Source organism: Fundulus heteroclitus, chromosome 2, assembly GCF_011125445.2.
Source record: "Fundulus heteroclitus isolate FHET01 chromosome 2, MU-UCD_Fhet_4.1, whole genome shotgun sequence".
NCBI classification, from domain to species: Eukaryota; Metazoa; Chordata; class Actinopteri; order Cyprinodontiformes; family Fundulidae; genus Fundulus; species Fundulus heteroclitus.
This window is the reverse complement of record NC_046362.1, coordinates 21374598-21402385: the sequence shown is the minus strand read 5'-3', so window position 1 is coordinate 21402385 and position 27788 is coordinate 21374598. Positions and strand designations below refer to the sequence as shown.

Genomic DNA, 27788 nt, shown 5'->3' with positions numbered 1-27788 from the left:
ATAACAATTACCCTTGTATTGTTGTCCGTATACAGTGGACAGTGTTTTGTCAAAGTGAATGATTAATTTTAGCGGTTAATCAAAAAGTGAAAATACTAAATAAACCTTAAAATGCAATGTTCTTCTAGGTTTCGTTCTTCTTCTTAAGTTTTTGTTGGTGCATTTGGCAAACAACCTAATATTTTTTTGTTCTTGTTTTTTATTGACTCACATTGAAATATCCTATTTCATCCTCCAAAAACCTTCTGTTTCCTCGAGTTTCTGTGTCGTCATTTTGTTTACACTAGACAAGCTAGTTAAGTTGGTGCAGTGATTTTATTCTGAAATTCACTGGTACTTTATCCTGTATAGCGCCCGACGTTTCCAGTTTAGCTCGTGAAATTCAGGAGCTTTATCCGGTAACTGCTGCGGTGTCCGGTCAAACTTCCTTCATGGGGAGTTTTTTGTAGCGCCGCACGGCCTCGGTAACCAGACCAGCAACAGCGTGCGACTGATGTGAGTTGACACATTGATTTTTTTGGGTTCCTTGCGGCGCAGCGACCATATGCGTTCAATGTAAGCTCTGGGTAATGAGACTATTTTCAAAAGGTATGGAGTAGAAAGTACAGATAACTGCATTAAAACGTAAGGAGTCGAAGTAAAAAATAAGCTAAAAAATAAATACCGTGAAAATTCAGCTTGCAGGCGAGGTTATTATTTGTGCCCTTGATCTGAACTGTTAAAGAGTCTGTAACCAAAGTAAAATAATTCAGTCCAGGTTTGACCACAATTGTGACTTTTACGTTCTAAAAATGGAGAGACGCACCAAGATACCAACTGTTTACTGGAATAAGACAATTCTTAGCTTCATCTGTCCTAACCGGTGATCAGCCAGTTAGAGAATAAAAAATCCAACACTTTTCCAATCAGTGAATGCACCATAATTACTACCATATCAGTGCTGACAGCAACACCCTTCAGTGTTGACCCAATTACTGAGGGAAGAAGTCTAAATCATAGGTATTTTTAATATCCGTGAGATGTTTGAAATGAGGTCAGAAGTCAGAATGGGGTAAAATGACACTGATAATAAAAAATCAAGATTGGAAATCGGCTAAAAAGTTCTGATTAGTACATTTTCAAAAAAGGCATCAGAAGGCTCTTTTTCAGTTTTTCCAGAATGCAGATTCAAAGTTTACTAAATATCAAACCAGGTACATCCCAACACAGATCCTGCTCTCAGGTTTGAGTGAAGTCCTGGCCCTCATCCCGCTGCAGCCGTTAGTCCGAGATTTTTAAAAAAAAACTTTTTCTTTTTTCCTATGGCCTAAATCGGGCGCTTGTGTTTACCCATACACAGCTGTGCTGCAGCCGTTGCAACCACAAGCTGGTAAGATGCCAAAATACATCCAGTTTATACGGTATCACAGGAGAGCAATGTGTCGGATAGATGCAAGCTTAATACTATTAGACTACACAGACTGTCAGTAAACTGCCTGAATGACTGAAGGAGTCTTTTTCGTACGTGAAAAAATGCCCTTGTGTTATGAAAGCAGAGTAAGGCCATATGTAAAGCATGCTGCATCGGGGACCAGCTCATTTGTTTGTCTTCTCAAACTGATTTGTTTCAGCCAAATGAAGTTGCAACATGTCTGTAAATTTGGACTTAATCTTTACCAGAAACCTTCGCTTCTTTGACATGAAGCAATAAGATAGTTAAATTTAATGTTCTTGGCTTGGTGCTGCAGTCATAGAGCGCTCTGCAATCCCAAAATGCAGCTCAGTTTGCTAAACCTAGCGGGTCACATGAGAAACAAGGAGGAGTACGGCCCACCCCCACCCCCTTGCTGGATTTTTTTTCTGTTTCTGGATATTTTTGGCCTACTCCAGACACAGGAAACTGGCCTGTCCAAGTTAAACATCTCCAGATGACTCTTTCTTTGGCTTTAAAATAAACACCGGCTTCTCTTTTTCATTCTCTAACTAAATACATATCTCCACCTTTATTGGTAGCTTCCTCAGTTTTATAAGACAAGGACCCAGTTGTTAAACGGAGAAAGATTTGGAGAAAAATGGGGAGGGGGGGGTAGTCAGCGGAGAAATGGAGCAAGGCTTGTCAGGACAGAGGAAGAAAGCAAAGTGAGCTGATGGATTCAAGTTCCAGACTGAAATGGATATGAGTTAGGAGTCTGAGTGAGAGGAGACAAATTCAGCAACTCTGACAAGGAGAAAGGAAAGAAAGGCAGGAAGCATGGTTGGAAGGAACAATAAAAAAAAAAAGTGGCCTTGATTTAGTGAACTACTCTTCTCACTGTTCAAACCTCTATCCGTATCATCCTCTGCTTGCCTTTTTCTATGACTTACAGAATGTATGGAGGCGAATAATTTACGGCCGTGACTGACTTTTGTCATGGAGCCAGCGGGCTTCTATTTTAGGCCGGGCTCGGGGTCGTAATGAGGTGCTGATCTGGTTTATTTCAGCAGAAGATTGGATCCAGATCTGGAAAGATCTGAACGGTCGAGGCGGTATCAACAGCGGGCGCAAATAGCAGCCCGGTCGGGTCAATACGGCCGATGGTCTAGGCCGGAAAAGTCAACCTCTAATGGTGAAGCGTAATGTAAACACAACCCAACGGTTAATTGAGGCAGCATGAGGAATCCCTTTAACCCCTGTCTGTGGGACGCTGCGGTAGGCAGCTGAGAATGACACACACACACACACACACACACGTTTGCACACCGAGTTGATCTGTCTTCAACTGTCTTCTTTCCCTCCATATTTATGGAAGTCCTCGCACTCCGAGCGAACGCCGTCTGACACGCACAGCACCATGATGTGATTTACGACGAGGAGATTTGTGGAGCTGGAGAGGCTCGTCTGAGCTGTTTAACGATAACGGCGCCCACAACCTGTGAGATGCAGGTGAGATTAAAACATGGGATGGATAAGAGCACAGGACATTTCAATGGGATCTAATAACAAAAAAAAAGAAATAGATGAGGGGCAATGATCTTGCCTTCTTCTCCATCTTGCTTTTCTGGAGGGAGCACGGTACGACAGGAGCAGGGAGGGTCATGGAAAGGCAGCCAGGAATGTCTGGAGAAAACGACTGACCAGGATAGATCTGTTTTGTTTGTTCAAGTGTGCACATTCATGTGTGTGAACGTGCCTCGGCGCTCCACCCTTCCCTGCCCACGAACTGTGTTTTGGACTGAAATGTGGTTCCAGTTAGGCCATTTTTGAAAATCAGAAACAGTGGCTCTTCAAAAGAAACTGGAGATATTTCTGTAGCCGGCTCTGCTTTGTTCTCATGTTAGTACAAACCTCCATTCCCACGCTTAACGTCCACCCCCCCCCCCATCACAACAGTGACTGAAACTGACAGATGGAGAAAATTATGCATTTTTAAAATACTACTCAGGCCTGTTTACTAGATATACTGCTGTAAAGTCTTGAAGTATTTAACATAGGCATTGGAAGTCCACTCTTGTCGAGTTAGGCTGAATCCATATTTTCCTACTCTTTGCAACCAGAGGAGCCTCAATTTTCAATGGAAACATCTAATTACACATGTTCTGATCTACAGTTCTTGTGAAGCTTTGACCTGCCGATATCAGCCAATTCCATTTTTTCATGAAAAGTTTTAAATTAGCAGTGTTTACATTCTTCTCTAGCCAGCCTGCTGTGAGCGCTCAATGGTAATTTATCGTAGGGGCAGCTGTAACATCCCACAGTGTGTTGAAAGATCAGTCGCTCTCAAATCAGATTTTACTGCTTAAAAAAAGGCAAAATGATGTGGAATTGACACATTGATGGCATTGTGAGTTTCTATAGTATTTCCATGCAAACTAATTGCACACTTTAATTCAGAGGCTTTCATAGCATTGACAGTTTTTATTCTAATCCTTCATCTCCTATGATAGACAGAGGTTGAAAGCCCATGTGACACCCCCAAAACGTGACGCCTCCTTTCCGAGTATGAAACGACCAAAGCTGCCTCAGTGCAAAATAACGAAAAAGCAAAGCAATCAGCGGCGACTCAAATCTGAACCAACCTTCACAGAAAGTATAGTTTCTTTAAATATTCTTCTTAAACCTGTAGGTCTTCGTTGACTTTGTTTTTAATAACACCCTCACTGACAAAGCTAATATCGAGCTTTCTTCCTGCAGCATCACCTTCCACACGGAAGAGGGTTCTGGTTAGCACAGCTCAGCAGAGCCTATGTGTGGCGTATTTGAGATTCTGACCCACCTGTAAAATTGAACATCATCCATTTTCATTCATTAACCAATTTACTCTACATCCAGTTATTGAACAGAAGATCAATGGACTTCATTCATTTAGAGTAACCATAATCAAGAGTTGGTTTAGAAAGAAACTAGATACTGGTCTTTGTTGAGTGCACAGTACAGGCATATACATTAGTCATTAGTTTTTATATATGCTTGTTTATTAAAAAACTGTTAAGTAGGACCTTAATTAAGCGCTCAATGAATTCTGTTACTTTCAGATCCTGGTTTGAAACTAGCATATTTACCATGAAAAAAGTCAGATGACGAGTCTTTCCTGGTTATCTAAATAGAACATCATACTATACTGACTGACAATTATTACTACATCCCTACAAAAGTCTGTTAAAGGTCACACTTTCATGTCTACATATGTTCTGTTTATGTTTTGTGAATCCTTAATCTCCTATATAATTATGGCTCCAATAGATGTACATGTGTGCACACACCCTCCAGCAGTGCCTGGATTTATTTTTAAAATGGAGAAAAAAAAAATCAAACAAAACCACAGCACACATCTCCTGAGATGACATCCAAGCCAATAAAAGCCTGTGATGAGCGCAGCATTGTTACAGCGCCACAGCGCGTCCGTCTGAGTGCGAGTCACCATTTTGGGTAGCGCACATTGCAGACTCTAGCTGCTTGTGTTAACTTTAAGGATCCGCAAATGATCAACACACATATATCTTTCAGTTCGGTTATGTTTTCATGAGGACGAGTCCTATTATGATTGCGCTCTCTCTGCTGATCTTTTGCCTTGTTTTACACATTTTTTAAATGCCTATACAGGCATTCATATCATGTTTTCTTTTTCTCCCGTGTGTCTAATCCGCGTTTATGAGTAAATGGAACTGAGCGTGCAACAAAGTGATGCTAAGGTAACATGGGGTTCACAGACCCCAGACAGATTGATGAGGGGGGCCCAGTGTTTTGGGACGAGGAGGTACCAGTGATGTCATGTACTCAGGACTTTTATCTAAGTGAAACAGTCTCTAGTGTTTATCAGGGTTGATCTGCCAGGACGTGGACTGGCTGGTTGAGCCATTCACAGGGGAAGGATCCCTTACCCCCACACCTCCTCTCTTCATCTATTTTTCATACAGGCAGAAATCACTGTGGACTCTTGTGACCCGGTCTTCACTGATACCACTGGCGATGCGTGCATTGAGACACTGTGTGACGTAGAGTGGTGTCTTTAGTTCTTACACATGAATCAGTAAAAAGTGTGTGTTTTTTTTCTTTCCATTGGGGAAAAAAAGGACATTGTTCCTTCTTGGCTTTCTCCTTTGCTTTAATCGATTCTGTTTTAGCTGGTTTTTGTTAGCTGCGTAGACATACTCCCACTTGCATTGTTGGACACAAAGCTTGAAGCATAAACTCAAGGTCACCAGCTGAAGCAGAGCAGTGAAGTTATGATAGCCGACAGAAAGACTCATTCATGTTGTTGAACAGTAACTAAACTGTCTGCAAACTTCTGTCTGGACGTGTGAGTCACGCATTTAATGTATTCCCCAACCCTATCAAACATTTAACCCAGGAACCCGAACGGCTGAGACGAGCAGGTGAAAACATCCGAGCACTGTTCTCGGCTGATTTTGCCACAACGCGTGACTGGATGTTTACATGCGTGTACGTGTGTGATAATAATTAGAGATGCACAGTGGATTATGCCAGTGTCCCCCGGAACTAACCTGCAGGAAACCGCTCAAACCTCTCCCAGCAAAAAGTGAGGACTGGGGCAAGCTTTCCTCAGAGCGATATCAGTGACTGCTAGATGGCTGCAAGAAGTGTCAAAATGAAGTTATATCAGTCAAAGGAGTTATCATTGCCAATTAGTTTTTTGTTTGTTTTTTGTCAGATAGAATACATTTTTTATATATTGTTTGTTCAATGAGTAAAACAAGGTTCATTTTTGCTGAGCAATATCACTTTCTTTTCCAAAGATAGGAAAATTGACAGAAGACATCTATATGAACGTTTTTTTAATAAAGAACTGAATGTTTACTCTGGTGCCGTAAATTTTGCATATGACTCCAGAATAATTAAAAGCCAGACTTGCTTGATGTACTGACTTTGCAGAGCGTTTTTTTTTAAGCCTCCATCCTCATTATATGTTTATGAATTTACAAACAACACCTATCATTACGTCCACACTGGGATGGTCAAATATGTACCGAGTGGTGTCCTCTCCCTCGAAGGCAAAAATAAAAAAAAATTAAATGTTGTCATGCTTCAGAAGGCCTTGCCAGCTCTGCGTGCACACTGTGCCAGAAATGTAGGACACCTGCAGGGGGAGGCAGTGTAAAACAAAAAAGTAGAATTCTGGGGTACAATAATAATTTGAAAAAAATATATCCAGAAAAGGACTTCCCTCACAAAATGATTCACAAACCCAATACAGTAAAGAGTCTAGAAAGCCGAAAAAACACTTGAAAATATACCAGAAATGGACCACCTTCAGCTCATTCCACCTACTCCACCCCCCCACCTCACGTTCCTTCACTCCCCCCGGCTGTGATGACGCAAGGGGATATACGAGCATGATCGGTTTAGGTAAAAGTATTCAGAGAGGAAACACAAATGCATGTTTCAGCAGTAAAACAAAGAGGCGAGGAATCCACAAGGGGAGTGTCTAAGGAGGGTGAAGGAGAACAAAAGAGGAAAAAAGACACCGAAGATGATGAAGTAGGCAGACATATAGAGGGAGCATCATAAATAATAGCAATAATAAAAAGCAGCCGCCAATGAGAGATATGATGTGACAATGTGTGCAAAGCGCAGACTGTAACTTTCCTTCATCTTCCACCAGCATCTAGTTTGAAGTGCTGACAAACAGGCGAGCCAAAAGGGAACCGCTATCCCCTCCACGGCGCTCCGCAGTCGGGATTTATCAATCCATAGTGTTTGGCTCGCTGCGACCGAGCTCCATTTCTACGTGCCTGAGTCCTCTGAGGTTAGGGTAATGAAAAATGACCCGGCTCATCTGCAGGGAGAGCCCTCTGGCAGTTGTGTGTGTGTTCTCTGGGAGATTGTGGGCGCAATTCCTCCCCGTCCAAGGGGAATCCCGTCACCAGGAAAAGTATTAAATGTCTTCAGTTTGGCCTCGAGGAGAGCCGGAATCTGGAGGTAGTAGGTGGAAAGCGTCAGCTCAATAAATGAAAACACACAATCAATCACGCGTTTGACAGAGTCGCACACGAGAAGCGGGTCGACTTATTCTTTTGCATCAGCAGGGGCATGTTTAATTGCAATTTTTAAATGGTATGTTTCTTTAAAGCTCGAGGTTATAAATAAATGTTTAATATAGGCTACGAGGAGCTCATGAATGCACATTTTTCTGACCTATAGAAATAATGCTTCGGACCGTTTTCTGCGCATTATGAGCCACAGCCATACAGTTGCATTCCAACACAACCATTGCAAATAGTGATCCTTATGGCCAAACAGGTTTATTTCCCTCTGTAAAAGTATGATAACACATTATTCATCTTTTTAAAATTAACCACACCTGTGCTTGGTAAACACATGGCGACTCAACATTGAACGACATGATATCCATGCAAATACAGGATCTGGGAGCCCCCTCAGAGGGATTTCCTCAGATATTTACCAGATTCCCGTGGTAATCCTCTAGGATTACCATGCTATATCGAGTCCCTAACCTCTGAACTTAAAACATTGTAAGCGCTTACATCCCCACAAATAACGCCATAGTTAAACCTATCAGATCACTCAATAGGAGAGGAACACCTTTGAAAAACCTCATATCATACCCAGTTTGGTCATGATTCAGACACACTTAGAGGATTTAAACGGATGCCTGCCAGATACATCAACTAGGCTGCTCAGCGTTGGCCTGGTTTACAGTGAACCAAAATAAATCACGTTAAAATGTGACTAGAATCCAGCGTGGTTTCCGGCTGCCGTCTGCAGGGGTTTTGTATTTGTCGGTGCACGCTGCATGCGTCAATCAAATCTGACCCCAGTCACTGGTCATCCCTCTGTAAGCAGCAGCTTCTAAACAAACATGGCGTGTCAAAAACTCTGATTGAGTGTTAAATGAGCAAAGTTATGCCAGTTTATTTTATTTCCAATGGCCAGAGTGGTTTAAAACATGGAAATAGTTCAAGTTAAGGAAAGCCAAATGGTACATTTTGTTGCATACCACTTCAGCACAAGCACAATGCACTTTAGGCATCTGAAAAGACTCCACCCAGGGGCATCTGATGAGCTGGCAGAAAAGACAGCTCACTGTAAGCTTTTCTGAGCTCCAAAACAAAGAAGTTAAGCATTTTGAATGGCTTTTAAGTTTATAAGTGAACCGATGTTAAAGGTATACTAGTGCGACGTTTTACTTAATTACACTCCAAGGTTTTAATGTACAGCCTACCACATCAGTTTTACTGTCACTAGTTTTTACCACAATTAATTTTGTGAATAATGTAAATTTAAACAGGGAACCTTTACAACATAGCAGTTAATAAGCAGAACTATCTTTAAAGCAATGACACTGTTACAGTCTGCAATATTGCATTTTTATTAAAGAGTTTAATGAAAACAGATTGCTTTTTCTTTGCGGTTGGATTAATGCATGGAATTGCACTTATTTTTGTTCATGTCCAGTTTAATTTCACCCTAATTGACACTCACGACATACTGAATAGCCACATTATGTTCACACTTATTTTATTTGCCATGCAATACATATATATTTTGTTCATTAAAAATGAACAAAAAAATGTACATTTTTGAAAAAAGGTTTACTGTTTACATAAGAAATAAAATACTTTTGATCTTATAGGATGGTTATCTGGTTAGACTAATCAATAATAAAACGTTTTTAACTAATAATAATTGAAAAAGTAATTACTGGGGACAAAGCAACCAGCTCACATCAGGCCAGAGAGTCAGAAACCTGATCGTGGTTGCATGGAGTGTATTTAGCAGCACGAGCATGTAATTAATCAGACAGCTGTCATCCCATCAAGTAGTCTGACATACTGTCAAATCAACAGAGAAATTAGAGTCTGGGATGACTAAGAAGCTTACAGTACAAAGCCACTATTGACTCAGTGAGATGTATATACAGGAGGGATGTTGCTGCTTTAATATTTAAAGTGCAGAGAGAGGCTGTAAATCACCAGGCGGTTCATAAAACATGTTCGCATCAACAAAATATGGGTGAAAGATTAATGTTTGATCATGATTTATGATTTATTGAGTGGCCTGAAAACAGCAAAGTGCAGAAATCAACTTGTGAGGGATCTCTACAGGAGACATTTTCTTTTACTCTGTGGTCAGATACCAACAAGCGTCGGCTCCAATTTCACACACGGTCTCTCACAATTACGCTCGCACACTAAGCACGCGATAAAACCTGGGAATGTTGGAGTTGAAAATGTTTTCCAGACAAACTATGCAAATAGGGCCGTACCCAGGGGGACACTGTAAACGGCTTCAACCAGCAGCAACGCCGACTTCAGGCATGTGTGCGTGTGTGTGTGTGTGTGTGCGTGTGTTTCTATTCTGGGATATCAGACACAAACATGTCTCAAGGTAGCTGCCAACAAATTAGAAAATTGCAGATAAAAATAAACAAAGCGCGGGGAAAACTTGTAGTAAATGACCTTTTTAAAAAGTTCCCACTGCTGGTTCTGGGAAAAGATTTTCTCACATTCAGATCACGACTCTGCCAGGGAGAGAGTAAAGACTGCTGGCAGACGGCAGTAATGATCAAAATGCCTCAGTAGGAAGTCACAAGTTCAACGTCATTCTTGGTCCAACGGTTACTTGGATGGGAAGCATGGAAAAAAAAAAAAGAGAGGAAGGCTGGGAATTAGCACAGATTCCCCCCGTTCTGGATAACTGTGTACCTCTCGTCGAGTTATTTATTGGCCTCTGCTTCAGTGGAATATGAGAACAAAGGGATGATAAAGTGAACATGAGAGGCAGATGGGCTGAATAAAAGTAAGCAAATACAGGCCGCTGACAATCACCCAACATTAAAGAAATCCACTTGCTTGAAGAAAAACCCACCGTGGTTTGACTGAGAGCCCAGAGCTTACCAGACCACGAACAAAGGGCTTAATTGAGCAGCTACAAGTGAGCCGAGACCATGACAGGAGAAAGATTGCGGAACCTGGATGCTTTGCGTCTGTTTTGTCTCTGGCTTGTATCGTAGTGGCGCACATCAGTGGGATAAGGAATATGATTTATGACAGCGCTTTTCTCACAGGAAACCAGACCAGATGAGTTCAGTGGGAGAAAACCGGCCCGGTTTCCAATCGTGCACGTCACGCAGGCCGGCCTACGAGCAAACACAGCGGCGGGGCATAATGAATATGCATGATCAGCGCAGCATGATGTGGGACTTTAAATATGTATAAAACTTTTCACTGGGGTTACGTTGCTAGGAAACAGATAGGCTCGGAGTTTGTTGTTTAGCCTCTAGGAGATGCGGCTTCCTTCCAGCTCTTGTTATTAGCGGTTGTTGTGACAGGAAATAGATGAGTGTAACTAGGATGTTTACCTTGTTGAGTCTGGAAAAAAAAAAAAGGGATGATGAGCACTCGAGAGTTTGCTCACAAGTCACTTCGATTACTTAAGAACAAAGTCATATCTGATGTTAGTCTTGTAAGCTGCATCATAACAGCGAGTTATTTGGTGCAGCGCCTCGGAAAGGTATTCATACCACCAACAGTTTCACATTTAGTCATGTACATCTACAAAAGCTTCAATGTGTTGCTGGGATTTTATCTTCTAGAACAACACAAAGTTAAACATTAAAAGGGAAGGCTAAATTAAAATGGAATCAAATAAAATAAAATGAAAAACGAAATCTAAAAACGTGCTGTGCATTTGTTTTCAGCCCTTCTTAACCAATACTTTGTAGGACAATCTTTTGTGGCAATAACAGCTTGCAAGTTCTTCGCCAGTTACACACGTTTTGAAACAGAAATGTTGGCGAACCTTCCACAACAAAAAAGCTCAAGTTCAGTCAGATTAGAAGAACATCACTTTTCTAGTCTTACCACAAATTCTCAATTGTATTGTATTTCTGACATCCGTATCTATCTGATTTGATCTAAACCATATTAATAAACTAAACAATTACATGATGTTGCCACCACCATGCATGTAAGCCAAAAGACAAAAAAATAATTTTAGGTTGAATCTGACCAAAGCAGCCACTTCCACATGTTTGCTGTGTCGTCTAATTAGCTTATGGTAAATTGCTAACGGGGCGTCTTATGGCTTCCTTTCAATAATGGCTTTCTTCCTGCCACTCGTCTGTAAAGGTCAGATTTGTGGAATGGACAATAAATAGTTGACCTGTCCACAGTTAGGGTCTTAATAGGTTTTTCTGGTGTACCATACTCAAATAGATGAATTAAACAAAGCTCCATGAGATGTTCAAAGTTGGGGATACTGTTTTACAACCTAACCCTGCTTTGAACGCCTCCATAACGTTACCCCTGATTTGTCATGCTTCTTGATGCTGTTGGTTCACCAATGTTCCCCAACAAACCTCTAAGGCCTTCAGAGAGCAGCTGTCGTTATACTGAAGTTTATTAGACATACAGTAGATGACTTCTGAAGGAAACGAATTTAACTATATTTATTTACAGCGTAAAGGAGACTAAATGTACAACTCTAAAAACAAGGCTACGTATCCCTTTTCTATCCAGTTTAAAACAATACCCTACTTAGTGTTGGTCTGTTACGAGAATCTGATAGAATACATGGAAGTTTGAGGATGTAACCGGGAAACAAATGTGTTCAAACACTTTTGCAAGACGCTGTACATGCGACCGTTGCAACTCAAATGTGGCCCAACCACCTGTGTTTGTTACAGTCGTTGCAGTATGCTGCTTGCAGGATATCCTTCCTTCGGGAGTGAAAAACAACACAAGAAATAACAAATAGGTACCGAGAGACATTGTCTAACGCCGCACAGCAAAAGCACCGTTCTGGCACGCCTGCTGGTTCTAACCCTCTTTACAGGGTCACAACACAAGAGGAAAACGTGTGACTGGAGGCTGTTGAGTCAATATTACTCAGCCTGATGTATGAAAGTGTGAACACACGGCTGCGTTCTCTCAAAAGGGAAATAAGCGCATGTCTGTGCGAAGTAAATAACATTTTTACAAATGATGCTATAGGCTGGTCAGTGTAGCACTGCAGCTTCATCCCATGGGGATGCTGCTTCACAAACGGATGCAAAGCACTGCAGGTGTAAAGCACACACTAGGTATTGTAAAATAGCTTGACCAAGCACGTGCATAGGACTCTTTAGCTGCCTGAGATGAATGAATCTTCCCGTCTGGGCGGAAAAAGGAAGGAAAAAAAATTAGGCAGGAAAGACTGAAAGTTTGCTGTTGGCCAAAATCAGTATAAGTTTGGAAATGTATATATTTTTTTCATTTTAAAATACCAAGAGAAGACGATAGTGAAAACTGACAAAAGTATGTGGACAAAGTTAACCCCCCCCCTTCAGGTGACATTAGTCTTCCTCTCCTGTGTGTCTTGATTATGTAAAGCTGCGTTTCTCATTAACGGTGAAATAGAATATGGGAGGATTTCCATCCCGCTTCCTGACACTGTGACCCCTACTTCTCCACCTCTGCAACCCGCTCCACTATGAACCGCTCCACCTTGGAATATACCTCTGTCCCTAAACCCAGGGTAACTTGTCAAAACACTCCAGCGGAAGTTTGAGAAATTTGCCCTATAAAAGCAGCTGCAAGTTGCTTTACTGCGAACGACCACTCTAAAGCAGGAGGTGGTGCTGGCTGAGGATGGTGTTTTAAATAATTGCAGCTTCCTCTGATTGTCTTCCCCTCCCTCAGGATGCTCAATCTTAGGAGCTACAGTCGGACCACATTTAAACACAAAAGTAAGAACAACAACTCAGCTACTCCTCCGTTGAGAGCAAAAAAGAAAGCATAGGAACAAAGTGTGTTTATTGCAGAGTGCGTATACAGTTGTGGCCAGGTGTATATGAACTCGGTGAACAAAAGCACGTTTTATCCTAACACTCTTACATTAAACTGGACCACACTGTTTTATAATTTTCTTCAAATTCTGAAGTTTCTACACAGTTGGATTAATGACATGGGCTGAAAGACCACTCATCAAGGGAGAACACAGGAACAAAGATCCCCATAAACAGGCCGCTGTGGTCTGATTGAACTAAAACTGAAGTGTTTGGACGAAATGACAATTTGCAACATTTGGAGAAAAGTGGGGAAGCTTGCAATCCTGAGCACAGCATCCCAACTGTGAAGAACAAGGGTGGAAGCATCCTGTTGTGTGGGTGTTTTGGTGGTGGTGGTGTTGGTGGTGGTGGTGGTGGGGGGGGGGGACTTGTATGCTTCACAAAATAGATGGCATCGTGAGCTAAACACATTGTGTGTAAACATTGAAGCGCCACCTCAAGATATCAGCCAGGAAGTTAAAGCTGGGACACGAATGGACCCGCCACATGGACAATGACCTTAAGCATACAGCCTGAATACTTGCAAAGCGGCTTTAGGACAACAGAGTTAATGTTTTTTTGAGAAGTCTTCACAAAGATCCGTGATCTCACTTCCGCAAAAAATGCATAGGCCAGAGCTGAAAAGGTGTGCCTTACAAACCGGACTCAGTTACTCAAGTTTGGTCGGGGAGAACTTGGCCCAAATTCCGGCAAACTACTGCGAGAAGCTTGTGGAAGGGCACCCAAAATGTTTGACCCAAGTCATACAGTGGAAAGGAAATCACATCAAAAACCTGGCAAATGTATGTATGTAAGCTTCTGAGCATGAAGAACGTAAAAAAAAAAAAACGTCTCTCTTCTATTATTCTTGCTTTCAGTGCATACAAATATTTTGGGTCGTCCTAACTGTAACTAAAACAAATTTGATCTGTCTTATTGTCAGACACCGAGAAACGTATTTATTTATTTTATTGGTATAGCTTCAACTTTATGTTCTATTGACCAGTCTGAGCAGTGCAGTAAAACCTTGTCCTCCGACAGACCCACAGAGTGCCTCTCCCTGAGTTTGTTGGGTTGTTCTGGTCCTGCCGTCTGCATAGAGGGCAGCTGGGACTCCTGGGGAATACTAATTGCTCCATGAAAGCACCGAGTACTGATCTGAACACGCTGAAGTGAATGCTGATCAACCATTTTGCTGAATCATAGCTGGAAGAAAAATAGAGCGCTGCAATACTTTGTCACTTCCTAAAAAAAAGAAATTTGAATAATAATAAAAACCAATGAAGGAACACTGGAAAACTGGCAAAAAAGTATCCAACTTTTTGGGAAAACAACTTGGGCCAAGAAAGCGGTGTAATTGTGAAGTATCTACCTTTTCAGTGACCATAGTTACACGGCTTGGCAGCTTGGTTACCAGCTCCTTTATGGTGAGCCTAGCAACCAACTTCCTGTTAGCCAAACACAACCACAAAAGAGCTTCGCAGACAGTAGCTGGAAAGTAAAAGCTAATTCTAGAGTTGCAGATGAACACAAGTGAAAAATAATTCTAACCCTGTACCGACCTTCGGTTATTTTGGTTGATTTCTATTTGTTCAAAGGGTAAAACGGGCATCCAGTCAGATTTATGCTCTTTTCTTTACCCTGAAGTTTTGACACTCAAGAATGACAGATCATCGGTTAACAAAAGCTTGTTTTTCAGATGGCAAAGTATTCAAGTAGCAAATGCAATCCCTGTTTTGTCACCTTTCAGGAGTGAATTGATTGAGAATGATGGTTGAGATTGGCAATGAAAGGACAATAAAAGATGCCAGTTTTAAACCCTAAAGAAGCCAATGTTTCTTGTGTACACGATGTACTCCATACCTGGTAAAGAGGCCTTGAAACACATCTGTGAGCATGAAATAGATGCAGGGGCCCTGGAAGGTTCCTGGCATGCACGCAAAGTCGCTGGACAGCAGTGGAGGTGAGAGTCCACAGCAGACCCCGACGAGTACAGACCGCCTCATCCAGACCCAACAAGACAGCCTCCGTCATCAAACTACCTCAGCGCTGAGTTTACGGCAGAGAGAAATCCAGATGTCGCAGCTTTATTTTCACAGGTGAAGCACTCAGAGTGAATTCCACTGAGGGCCAGGTAATAAAATAAGCTCAATAGTGGATTTCAGTGTCCTCCTGTTGCCATTTAGCTCCATTAGATAATATTCAGCACCTCCCTGAAGAAAAAGTTCATACCGGTCATCTCTGTCCTTCTTGGTTTTCTGTCTCTCTGGGATTCCTGATATGCCTTCTGAAAGAAAAAACCCAGTAATTCTCGGTGTCCCTGCCCCACAAAGTTAGTGGTCCACTCTCTCTCTTTCCCTCTTTCCCTCTCTCTCTCTTTCTCTCTTCTTTTCCTCAAACTGAAGCAAAACAGCTTTTGCCCATCCGCCTGAGCGCCACAAACACAAACGTTCCCACAAAAAAAAAAAAAAAAAACAGCGACTCACTCAGTTTTTCTCTGACGGGCACTTGGTTTTAAAGTGGTATGCACTCTGTTCTGCTGCAGAGAGCAACTAGTCATCGCGCTCTCTCTCTCACGGTGTTGGGTTTTCGAGAAGACAGGGATGTGCTTTAGGCTGAACACCTTTTCACACACCTGCTCCGACTGGACAATAGCAGATTGTTCGTCATTCTCAGGCTACAGTGGGCACACAAGACACATGCAGATGAATACTTTACAGAAGTCTGCAAGCTCATATGTAGCCTTCAGTGTTTTGCAAGACTATTATACTATACTCTGTGACCTTTCCCAGAATCTAGTTCTATAGCACATCACTGTAAGACATCTGTGTCATTGTCCACGCAACTTGGACTGTGAAGTGACGTCCTTTTTGGACAAAATAGGCCAAGATCATCATCATCCAAGAACTTCTTAACCCTTATATTATGTTACGGGTCAATGCTTTATACATTTTTTTCACCTTTCAGAGACAGCAATACCCTGTGTAATTTCGTCATAAGTATGGAGCAGTCAAGCATGGAAAGTGGCTGAATACGTGATTGAATACGTGATCACGTTAAATATCAATATGGCTAAGGCATGGAGCAACTCAATTGTATGACTAATTGAGGAAAAAATGGTAACTACATAAGAATGTGTTTAAATATCATACAATTTTCCACCAACGGTATATTTTCAAGAATTTTCCCAGCGCTGACGTGAACCGAAACCATTGCTTGCAGGCATGTGGCTCATTCTGGTACTGTGATGGTGGTGCAGAAATCCCCACCTGGAAACTGCAGAGTCATTAACATGAACCACCTGTCCGAAAAGGTGAAGAGACATGGTTCATCCAAGAACCATATGCACAATTGTTTAAAAATTTCAATGCTTGGGCAGGCAAATATGGTCACACAGGATTAAAGTTCGGCTTAGCCCGTCTCAGAGACCGTGTAAAATTTTGCATTGTTTAAATTAGGCGTGCAGGTAAAAGAAGAAGATGAAGTCTCAAACAATTTAAAGTGCGTATAAAGGAGGAGTTCTGTGCTGCCAAGTTTGGGGCCAACCACATTGATGAGATTACCATTGTTTCAACACAGACACACCTTATCCTTGTATTAAGGTATTTTACCGTTTACAGATACACTTCTATACAGAAAACCCCTAATTATTATCTCCAGCTGTCACTTCATATATCTTGTATTAATTAATGCTATGTATTCTTCAGTGATGGTATCAAAACATTGGTTGTTTGTACCTGCAATACCTTATCGGGTGGTTTTGCTGTTCTCTTAACATCTCTCTTTGCAGGTGAAGAAGCAGATATTGCTCTCTCCCTTTTCCTCTCCTCTTTCTCTTTCACCTTTTCTCCCTTTTAGCATTTTGTCTAATCTGTTTCTCTCCTTTTTTTTCCCTCTTTTACTTTCCCGTTTCAGTGTCCATTAAACTTGAAATAGTCCCAGCATAAAATCTAATAAAGGTTTTTGCATATATAAATCAAGCGGAGCACTATGGCGAAAGCAGCAAGGCTCCACTTGTGAAAGTAAAATCTGTTGGGCTCGTTTTGGCATCAAGACAACAATTCTTAATGCTACATTGCCAGACAGGAGATGGAACAAGATATTTTACTGAGCAGCATGCAGTCCAAGAACGTCTGATTTAATAGACACTGTGCTTTTTGAAAGTCCAAGCAGTCTATTTTCAATGATTACAAGGAGAAACTCATTGCTTGGGCTTTTGATGGTGCTTGTGTAAAGAGATCTGCTCAGGCCAGAGTGTTGTAAAAAGATTGTTGAGCATTGTAAATGTTCAAGTTGTGTGACTATTTTAGCATGACGCTTTATACAGAGTCAATGGAACAAACCCAAACACTGTCATCTGGTTTCAAAGACAAGAACATGCTGTATCCAGCAGCGCGCTGGGAGTTTAGTCAGGATGTTTAAGACCCCCATCAGTATTTCCAGGGCCTGAGTATCCTCAGTTGACCCATTAAATTGGAAAAGCATGGGATATTATCTTAGCCAAGATAAGAATGCTTATATAATTACTGTGTTTATTGGGACAGAAATTAGCAATGGATCCAGTCTTATAATTGCTCACACGCACCCATTTGCAACAATGGCCACATGGAGGCGATACAAACCCCAGCATAGGAGCTGCGCTCAGCCGTCAGTGGCTGCGTGTAATGTGGGCAATTTGTTCCCAGTCTGTTGTAAACTCTGCCTTGCTGGTGCAGCTAAAACAATACGCCCTGAATGATAAATGTTTGCTGTTTTACGAGTGGGGAAAAGGCTGAGATACTGAGACCTGAGCCCAGACCCAGATCTCATGTCCTCTAATCCAGTGGGATCTTTATTATGCCAGTTCTAACATTTGAAATGGAAAAAAAAAGAACAACTCGAAGAAAATACAAATAACTCCTTTCTTCTTCTTCAGTAGTAATATCGGCAGGACTTGAGCAATAGAGATTTCACTGAATACATGCTGTACAGTAATTCTTTGCTCTTTCACAAAACCCAGTCTGGCTGCACACGGCTTAGTGGGCTTTTGTAGACCTCTGTGATTCATGACGAGGTTTATCAATGAAAGAGGGCTCTTCTTTCCTGCTGAGCTGGTGTCTGCTTACATTTCTATGAGACAGTGTGCTTGCAAACTCCTCTAACATGCTTAAAATTGTATCAATATACAGTAAGTGTACTTAAAATATAATATTTTGGATGGTTTGGTTCCTTTTTATATCAACGAGTTTAAGAGTGAATGAAATTTAATGTTCTTATCCAACCGCTCTGTGCCTTGCTCTTAGGTTGTACCCACCGGTGTGTTGAGAAGCCCATGAGGAATGTGAACTAACTCCACGGTGTGATTTTTCCAAAATGAAGCAGGCCTTGACTGGAGATGTTTCAGGCCACTGTAATTTATAAGGGGGTGTAAATATTTGCCCCTGTGGGGCTGGAGCCGAGAGGTTAGGCATGACAGCGCACTGTTCCCATGATTCTATGTGTTTGCAGTGTCCCGCTGAATCCTGGGAAAGGTCAAAACAGTCCTGTGACTTAAACAGACAAGACCAGAGTGTCAGCTGGCCGAGTACATCCACAAACCTTATTAAAAGAAAACCAAGTGCCTTTGATTTATTGGGTCTATTGCTTTTTTTTTTTTTTTTTTTTTTGGTTTCTTGTGCTTGGAGGTAGAGTTAACCCCAAAACTGTTCAAACTCCTGGCAGATTTAAAATTAAAATTACCTTTTAATTTTACCAACATGGCAGAAACAAACATTTTTGGCTGAACGAATACGATTTAAAATCCAAATCTGCGTAGGGCTTGAAATAATTTGCGACTGAATAATATATGTTTTGTTTTCAATCAAGCAAAACTAACTAAATAAACACATAATAGTAATGAAAATAATAGCTTAATAACTGTCAAAATAGTAATCTATAGTTGAAATACCCAACACATTGTACAGGCATGCATAGATGTGACATCTGGGCTTCAATGATGGATTGTGAGGTCATCCCAGCCATTGACACAAACAGGACCCAGGAGAACCAGGGGGGAACTTTTCACCCTGTATTCTGCCCCTGCCTCCTACTTTCTCCTCTCTCTCTCTCTCTCTCTCTCTCTCTCTCTCTCTCTCTCTCTCTCTCTCTCTCTCTCTCTCTCTCTCTCTCTCTCTCTCTCTCTCTCTCTCTTCCTGCCTCTTTAATCTTCCCCTCTCATCTCTCCCTATCTTTCAATCTTCCTCCTGCTCTGATCTCCACTCATGCATGTTACACTGGAGTGCAGAGGAGTCAGAGACGGTGTGTGTGTGTGGGGGGGGGGGGGGGGATGCCGGAGAGCGGGCGGAGGGAAATGGGTCACCTGCACGGAACATTATCAGCCGAGGCGCACACGTCGGCCCTGAACAGTTGTCTTTCTTTCATGTGTAACAACGCGGCTCCCGACATGAGCAGTTTAATTTGTTATAAGTTTGTTCCCAGCCCACGCCGCGTTCGCTGTCAAGTAAAGAAAGATTGCAAGTGACACGGAGCCGGGGCTGAAATTCAATTCCAATCAATCTCGTTTAATGTGATCGTATTAGAGGTGCAAGCAGGGAAATCGATGGCATAATGCTGCTGAAGAGAAGCGTGACAGCAGGGGGCGGGGGGGGGGGGGGGGGGGGTTAGGGGGGATTCTATATGTGTCTTTTTGAGGAAATATTGTTCATGAGCTTCAGGTTGTAGTAAAAAAGAAAGAATAACACCCCGGATGACATAAAGCGTTTGAAGTATTGGGTGTTGTTTTGTCTCCATAGTGTTGAAGATGACCTAGTTTATGTGTTTCACTCTTTAATATATAACACAAGCACGCCCAGAATGGGGGGTTCGCTTGGGAAAACGCGTGCACGGACCTACGCTAACTCTTCCTCACGAGCTAATCATTCTCTCCACTTTGCCTGGCAGATAAATATTAATGAGGATTACCGTGGTACTGCAGTACACCCACTGGAAAACAACAGACTGCTTTCCCCCGTTCTGCTCCTTATCGTCACTCAATCAGCCTCACACCAACCAACGCGCAGACTCCCGCTACCTCCACCATTTTCAGCTGAGTCTGAGCAATCTTTATAAAAATATATTTTTTCTTTCCCCCCCCTCCTCCCTCCCCACCTCTTCTTCCTTATCCCTCCTACCCCGTCAACGCAGGATTGACACACACTCCAACTATGAATAAACTCCACCATGAGAGTGAGTCACAAACAGTGCCTTCGTTCTCACAGGGACATCTTATCTCTTCGGAACAAAGGGCACAGACTGTGGCGCGGATATCGAAGGAACATTTTCGGGTCCTCCTCATTCTGTTTTCAGGGCAGAATTCAGATTCTTTCCCATCAACTCATCGAATTCTCCTCTCGGCTTCCTGCCCTGTCTCTCTCCTTGTTTAGAGGACTGCATGCTGACATTTGTGAGAACGTGGAAGCGGGGATAATGACCGTTCGGTTGCTGGGGACATACAAACACACGCATCTTTAAATCTATCCATCCATCCATCCATCCTTCTACCGGGGGATGTTTTTGGAAGTGGACACGAGAGTCCGACCTCGCCGCAGCTACCCTGCTGGCCGTCTGTCTCCGTAGGGGAAAACACATTATCAGGAGCTCACCGCCTTCAGCCGGCACCCACGGCGAATAGGAGATCATCTCCACATTTGATCGTGCTGCGCTTGGGTTTACTTTGAACTTGCACGCAGCTGTGTCATGTCCCTAAAGGTCTTTGGGCTGGTTTTGGAGGGGGGGGGGGGGAGAATGAACATTACCTCAGACTGATTAAAGAGAAGAGGGTGGGAGGTCCCAGCATCCCATTCCCCCCTCTTCTTCTTTTTTTTTTTGGCCCTGACTGACTCAATAACATTCCTCCTTCTGAGCCGCCTTGGGAAAAAAAAAGGGGGGACCCTTTTCATGCCAAACTGGGTGGGGTACAAGACCTTCAGGAGGTGTCTGTCTTTCTCTCCCTCTCAATCTCTCCCCGCTTCTCTTTGTGTGGTTAATTGGACAGACTGACCACGGCCCTCACCTACAGTCCTGCGGGCATTTTGAAATCCCAGGGAATCGATGCTGTTGCTTTGCAAGGCAGAGCTGCAGGGGGAACAGCTCGAAACGGATCCACACTAACGGGGTTGGGGGGTGGGTTGGGTGATAAATAAATTAAACCTAAACTTATGCAGGGGATTGTTTTAGAGCTTTAGCTGCCACGTTAACTTTGGCAGAGCGTCGGTGTATTCTGGCTAATGTCAGGGCGATAACATCAGTGGGTTGACCCGCAGATTGCCGGAGTCCAGCGCTGACCTTCTCCGCGATCGGTGCAGAAAACAAGTTTTAAGGTAACGAGGATTGATCGGTGTTCCTGCCTCCTCACCGGCCTGACTCCTTCCAGCTCGCGGGCGTATAACTCCAAATCACATTATTCTGCTTGCATTTGGGTTCCAAAGGAGCCTCATAAACATGTGTTTGCTGGGTGAACTCCCACCTCCTTACTCTCGAAGCCCCTGCTTCGATGCCCCTGACAACAGCATGTTTCCATGGAGAGCAGTTCATCCTAAAATTTAGACCCACACATAAACACACAGAAAGCCACACAAGCCAGACCTAACTGCAGGCCTGCTTCTTCCCTTTGTTTGTTTTGCTTAGAGCTTAATTTCACAGGAAAATAAAGAGAGTTGAGAAGCTTAACATGATACCAACATAACAAAGGCGGAAGATAATCCTAATTCAGACTGCTCAGAGGCAATCTAAACACAAAACATCCCCCTTAAAAGAAGTTGTTTTTAAACTGTCAACATTGCCTGCGCTGTTTGTCATTGTATTAAACACTCCTGGCTTTCCAAGGACTACGTCTACGTACTTTGATCTCTTTTGTTGTCACCCTTGCTTGCTTAAAGGTTCTGTAAAGTTAATAGTCTGTATTAGACAAACTTCATTTAACAGTAAGTTTACATGTTGAAAGCAGGCTAGTCAGAGAGGTGCCCCCATTTTAGCAGAGTTTAGTAATATATAACAACTCGAACTGGAAATGCTTATAACACAGCTATAGAACAGCATATTTACTGATATTAAATCAGTTTTAATAGAGATAGTTGTTAGGTTTGTGGCTTTTTTCTTAGAGGAATATAGCCTGAATTACACCATCTGTGAAAATCTAAAGGAATAGCTCAGATTTTTTGAATTGAGGAGTTTGTCAGTAAAGTAACTAAATTCCCAGAGCGACGCAGGGCTAACAGCTAGCTGCCAATGTGTTTACCTTTTGAGTGGGCGCATTCCTTGACATCGGGATCACCCAGGAAGAAGTGACATTGGGGCGGTGTTGAGGGAAACAACCTCTTAAATGAAGAGCAAAAGCTTTTGCTGCAGGAGCGAGGTCAGAGACAACCTGTCAGAGCTATTTGAGTTTATTATGTCTTCGACCCCTGCAAATACGCACTAATAAAACACCAATGACAGTGGTATTCTCACACGCAGCCGGGAATGTATCATATTCTGCGGGGTCATTGGGTTTATTCGGTATTTAATGAAAAATCTGACCTGGATCCAGAAAAACATGGCTGTGTTTATATTAGTCCCATGCTTCAAGTAGACGTCCACTGCTCTAGTTGGTGGATCTGAATGGGCCTTCTAGTATATGGGCCGGCTGATGTTAGATGGGTTTGAAAGTTTGGAAATACTGTGCAAACTATACCCAAACTGATGTACCGATTCCATTAGTGGGTGACAGAATGGTATGCACTCTATTATGAAACTAAAGCTGGGTTGCAAGAGTCTGCCCGCTGCATTATTCCACTAGATCAGCTGCCTGCAAGTCCATTTTTGACTTTTCCAAACAACCATGAGACCTAGAAAAGCTCAGAAATGAAAAAAAAACTAAAATACTGATGTGCAAATCACAGCCTTTGTTAAAATCCAAAGGTTACCTCCACTCTTAGTGGACTTGATGGGCAGATTCTCAGCTGATTGGGTGGACAGCTTCCCATCAATCTAACTTAGCATGATAAAACACACTTGTTCAGCTGAGAAAGCGGCAGCATATTCGACAACTGTCTCCAGTAAGCATGTAGAAATGTAATATCCACTATTAAAGTGTTGTATAGATACGTATAAACCTTTTTTGTTTCTACTACTGTTTCTAGTGCAGGTAAAGAACATGACATTCGATGAAATGCAAGCCAAAAAGGTGTTTTGTAAAATATGATGCATGGAGCAAAATAGGGGCGACGACATGTTTTTTTTTTTGTTCTGCTATTGTCAAAACTAATTACACGTTATCCTAAACTGTGTCGTAACTCTACCATGAACAAAGGTGGCTCTTCTGAGTAGATGTAGCTCAATTAAATCTCATAGAGCCCAACATCCATCACAACCTACGCTGGCAGAAACATGAGGCAATTTATCTGAATTAGAAAAATGACAAGGCAAAGATGAAAAGATGGCATTCCTCCCTGCAGTATGGGAGACGTAATTTCAAGCTTGAAGATATGGTTTTAAAATATTGTTCAAACACGATAGCGAATGCTAATAAGTTAGAACTTTGGAAAGTATTTAGCCAGGGGCAGTTAATATATATATATATATATATATATATATATATATATATATATATATATATATATATATATATATATATATATATATATACATGCCCCTAATACAGTTGGGTAAGTCCATGATTGGGAGGGACTGGATTCGAGTGAACTGAGTTATCTAACATGACATGTCAGAGCAGGACAAAGCCATAGCTGAGAATAAGAGTGAAAGTATTTAAATGACTCAGAAAAGACATACAGTCTGCTTGTAGTTTGGAAATCACTAGATTATAGAACTTTGTTTATTTTTCCATTGCAAAATAAATAAAGATGCCCTTTATCTATTTATTGGACAAGTTGCCTCCTATGTGGTCCTACCGAAAACCTACATAGAAAATTAGGTGTTTACCATTTTAAGAAGCTACTGCCTTGAAAGAACGTAGCCCACTTTGTGCAAAAAGAACAAAAAATACAAACACGTTTATGTAAATCACTGGCAGTAATCTTACTCTTGAATCTGTCAGCACACAGCTGGTTACAAGAAGAATGGGAGGCAGGAGAAGGGATTGCAATCAGCGAAAGAGCAATGGAGACCCTTCCTCTCAGTATTTGGAAATGTGTTTCTCTCCTTTAATTAAGGTGATTTGTGTAACTGTGTGGGGTTTCAGCCAATCAGCCAATGGCAATTAATTCTCAACTCAAGCGTCACTGGTCCGAAGTAGGTGACAGGATGGGGGGAGAGGGTGTCATTCTTGCAACCAGTAGGTGTCTATGATGTTTTTTTTTTTTTTTTTTTTACACTTTACAGTCCAATAAGATGAAGCCATCATCAATTAGCTCGGCTCAAGTCTTCTTGTTCCACTCTTCAGGGTGCAAGTCGCTGGCGCTACAGTAGTTGGTGCGCTCATCAGTCGACATTTCTTCTGCAGAAATTGCTGTGCGCTGCTTCATGGATTTATGAGTTTCTTCTAAGGGGTTGTTGCAGCATCGCTTTCTGGTGTTGCTGGCAATTCAATCCTGAAGAGTCTTTAAGAGTCAGACCAAGGTACCTCTTGGTTGGACTCTTGGACCTTTTGGAGTGACTGGGTTTCTTCTTGACACAATAATAATTAAGAGATGCAAACGGCGAAGATACAGACCTAAATCAGCAGTGGATCTCAAATGTTGAAGCTCTCTTGATCCCCATTGATCGTGAGGTGACATGGATGGACAGAGCGGACAATGTTCAATAAGATATCTGTAGTCAGAGCATCATCACTAATATCATAGCCAAAGTTTAGACCAGGTAATAGTTGCTATATAGAGCTGTTTATATCCATCATAGAACTATGGGCCTTGGATTCAGCCAAACAAGTAATTGGGAAGCAGGTTTCTCAACAATGACCAGGTCAATGCATATGTAATCTGACAGTTTTCTGGTCAACTTTTGCTAGCTTGACTCTTCAAACAAAATCTAAATTTTCATTATTGTTGAAATGTGTAGCAGATATAAAGTGTTTTAAGTAAGTTTATACAAATCGGTATGTCTAGAATTGTTCGTTTCTTCCAATGGAGTACTTAAAAAATACTGATATTTTCACAAACCTACAAGCTGGCTTGCATCGCATGACGGAGAACGCAATTAGATCCAATCGATCAAACCGAACAGTCAGTTTCATTAAAATATCCAGTCAGATTTTGTTCCAATCAATATTCCTCTATTCATCAAAGTAACTTGTCTGAAGTCTCTTACTTGAGCTCAGCTAAAGGATAAATAACAGTTTTAGCAAAGCAAGAGTGCAGATCGCATTGTGTGTAAGAAAGAAGCCGGCGGCGGGGGGATCTAAGCCTGAACTTATTAAAATGAAAGCCGTTTTCATCGACTGCGCTCTCAAGCTGTGTGATTTATGATCACTCGTACAGTGTGTTTGCTCTTGTGCGTACCCCCGTTATCCTTGGTGCGCACTCAAAAGAACCACAAAAGAGAAACAGGGGCGAGTCTCGAAAAAGTTTGTTGGCGAGAAAACTCTCCCAAAGCATGAACAAAGTCACATCACAATTCATCAAGAGACTTAAATCACAAAAGAAAGGCACTGTTCTTCTCCGCTTGATCCAGCAGGCACCACATGATTTAGAGCCAGTTGTCTGGGAGGACTTAAGCCTGAATCACTCATCACCTGGACGCAAACTGTACTTAACTATGATTCACTTAATGCCAGAGTATTTGCAACATGAAAGAGCACTGGTGTGCGTCTTACAATGGACACGTTTGGGGAGGGTATCACCCGCTCCCACAGCTGCAAACTTTTCTTCTCTTTATGCACACGGGTACATTAGCTCTCTGCTGGAGTAAACAAGTTTTCTGAAGAGCAGAAGACACGGCACGTTGCAACCTGTCCTCAGGAGCTGACATAAAGGGCAACCTTGAATGCACATTCCGCATCCAAGCTTAACTATTATCTCTGGTCCTCAGAGCACGCCCACCACACACACAACAAGCGCACCAAAAAAAAACACAGAAGCTTCTTCTGCGCAGCAGAGAGAAACCCACTTCCACCAGAACAATAAGTTCAACACTCAAAAACCAAGCCGGACCTCAGGCTATACGGCGATGTTTAGGCTGATAGAAGGAAACGATCTGAGGTCTGAAGCCAGTTTACATGCTCTGGCTGAGGCTGGCTCTCCCACTGAGAGACGCTTCCCCGTAACCTTGGAGCTGAGGACTAGCAGCGGGACACATTTTGCAGTGACTGACAGGCTCATCCTGACAGAAGTATTGTCCATTGTGGAGATTAAAAGCTTTGCTCTCCACTCGCCTTCCGCCGACTCGAATCTTATACGGGCTCCCTGGATTAGTCAGGAACCTTCTTTCAAATCCCGCTCCGAACGCACAGCAGCGTAAAAAAAACCCAAACAGCGGCGCACAGACCCAGACACAAAGTTGAGGCTGAAAGTAGCTACACCAGACGGGCGTCTTACCCTCTCTCCGCTGTTCCTCCGGAGAGTCCCCACCGGCAGCTTCAGCATCAGCCGGCGGGTCCTCCCGGGCGTCACGGCTCCCTGGACCACCATGGTACGCTCCAGCGTCTGCGTCCCGGTGGGCGTGCGGGCAGGCGCGTGAGCGTGCGAAGCGGGTGTCCTCGCCGTCCCGTCCAGCCTGACAGCCGTGCTTCACGCGAGCTTTTACGCGTGGGTGTGCGGCAAGAAGGAAAAAAGTGCGCCGGTGTTGCAGAACTCCACCACCACCACCACCACGCTGGCCCTGTTTATCGCGAGTCCCCCTCTGCTTCAGTTCCCCATCGCGTTGAAACAGTGGCCATTCTCCTGCGCTCCGGCTCCGCTTCAGTCCGCCTAAATGACGGGGTGAATGAGTGTGTGTGAGAGTGTGAGAGTGTGTGTGTGCGCAGGGGAGGGAGTGGGAGCGCGCTTTGTCTCCCTTCCCCTCTCTCTTCTCCTGCTCCGACAGCTTCCCCTCCCTTCCACTCAGACTCACTTCCTTCAGATGGGGGGGGCTTAACCAGGTCACTGGATTAATGTGACGTCGTGGCTCTTATTAGCATACGTACTTGTGTCACGTGACACCATAATGATTTTTGGAGCAAAAAATTACCCCCTCCTTCACCCCCACACCCCCCACCCCCCACCCCAACCCCTCCCAGGCACTTTCTCTCTCCGGCACGCTCAACACATACTCAGCCCTTACACAGGGAATCACGTGGGGAACCTCAAAAGGAATATGGGATGTTTTGCCATCTGGTGGGGAGATTATCTCTGAAATCCCACATCCAGCTTTCTCTCCCTGCACCGTCAAGGCTGTAGGACACAATAGGGGGGGGGGGGGGGGGGGGGGGGGGGGGGGGGATACAGCCACATACAGCAAGCCTACATCCCTTGCAGTCAAGCGTGTGCTTTGCTCAGGCAAGCAGAACCAGGCTCCAGACTGACTTTATTGAGGGGGAAAATGAAGACATTTTTTTTTCCACGTTTTGTTCACCAAACAGCAGTGACAGCAGTGACAGCTCTTTTTCTTTCC

At 42.8% G+C, this 27788-nt stretch overlaps 1 protein-coding gene across 9 annotated transcripts in view; it reads right to left on the bottom strand.

The window, feature by feature from the left end:
* The window catches only part of frmd4a (FERM domain containing 4A), a 131871-nt gene that overhangs the window by 52368 nt on the left and 51715 nt on the right, over positions 1 to 27788 (bottom strand). For 2 of the 9 annotated variants that reach the window (XM_036150532.1, XM_036150537.1), the window contains exon 1: positions 26735 to 27256. The exons of the other annotated variants lie outside the window; for them this stretch is intronic. In XM_036150532.1, the coding sequence (XP_036006425.1) occupies positions 26735 to 26827 (93 nt within the window). In that variant the 5' untranslated portion in view covers positions 26828 to 27256. Of the gene's footprint in view, positions 1 to 26734; positions 27257 to 27788 lie in introns of those variants that run through there. 9 annotated transcript variants of the gene reach the window in all.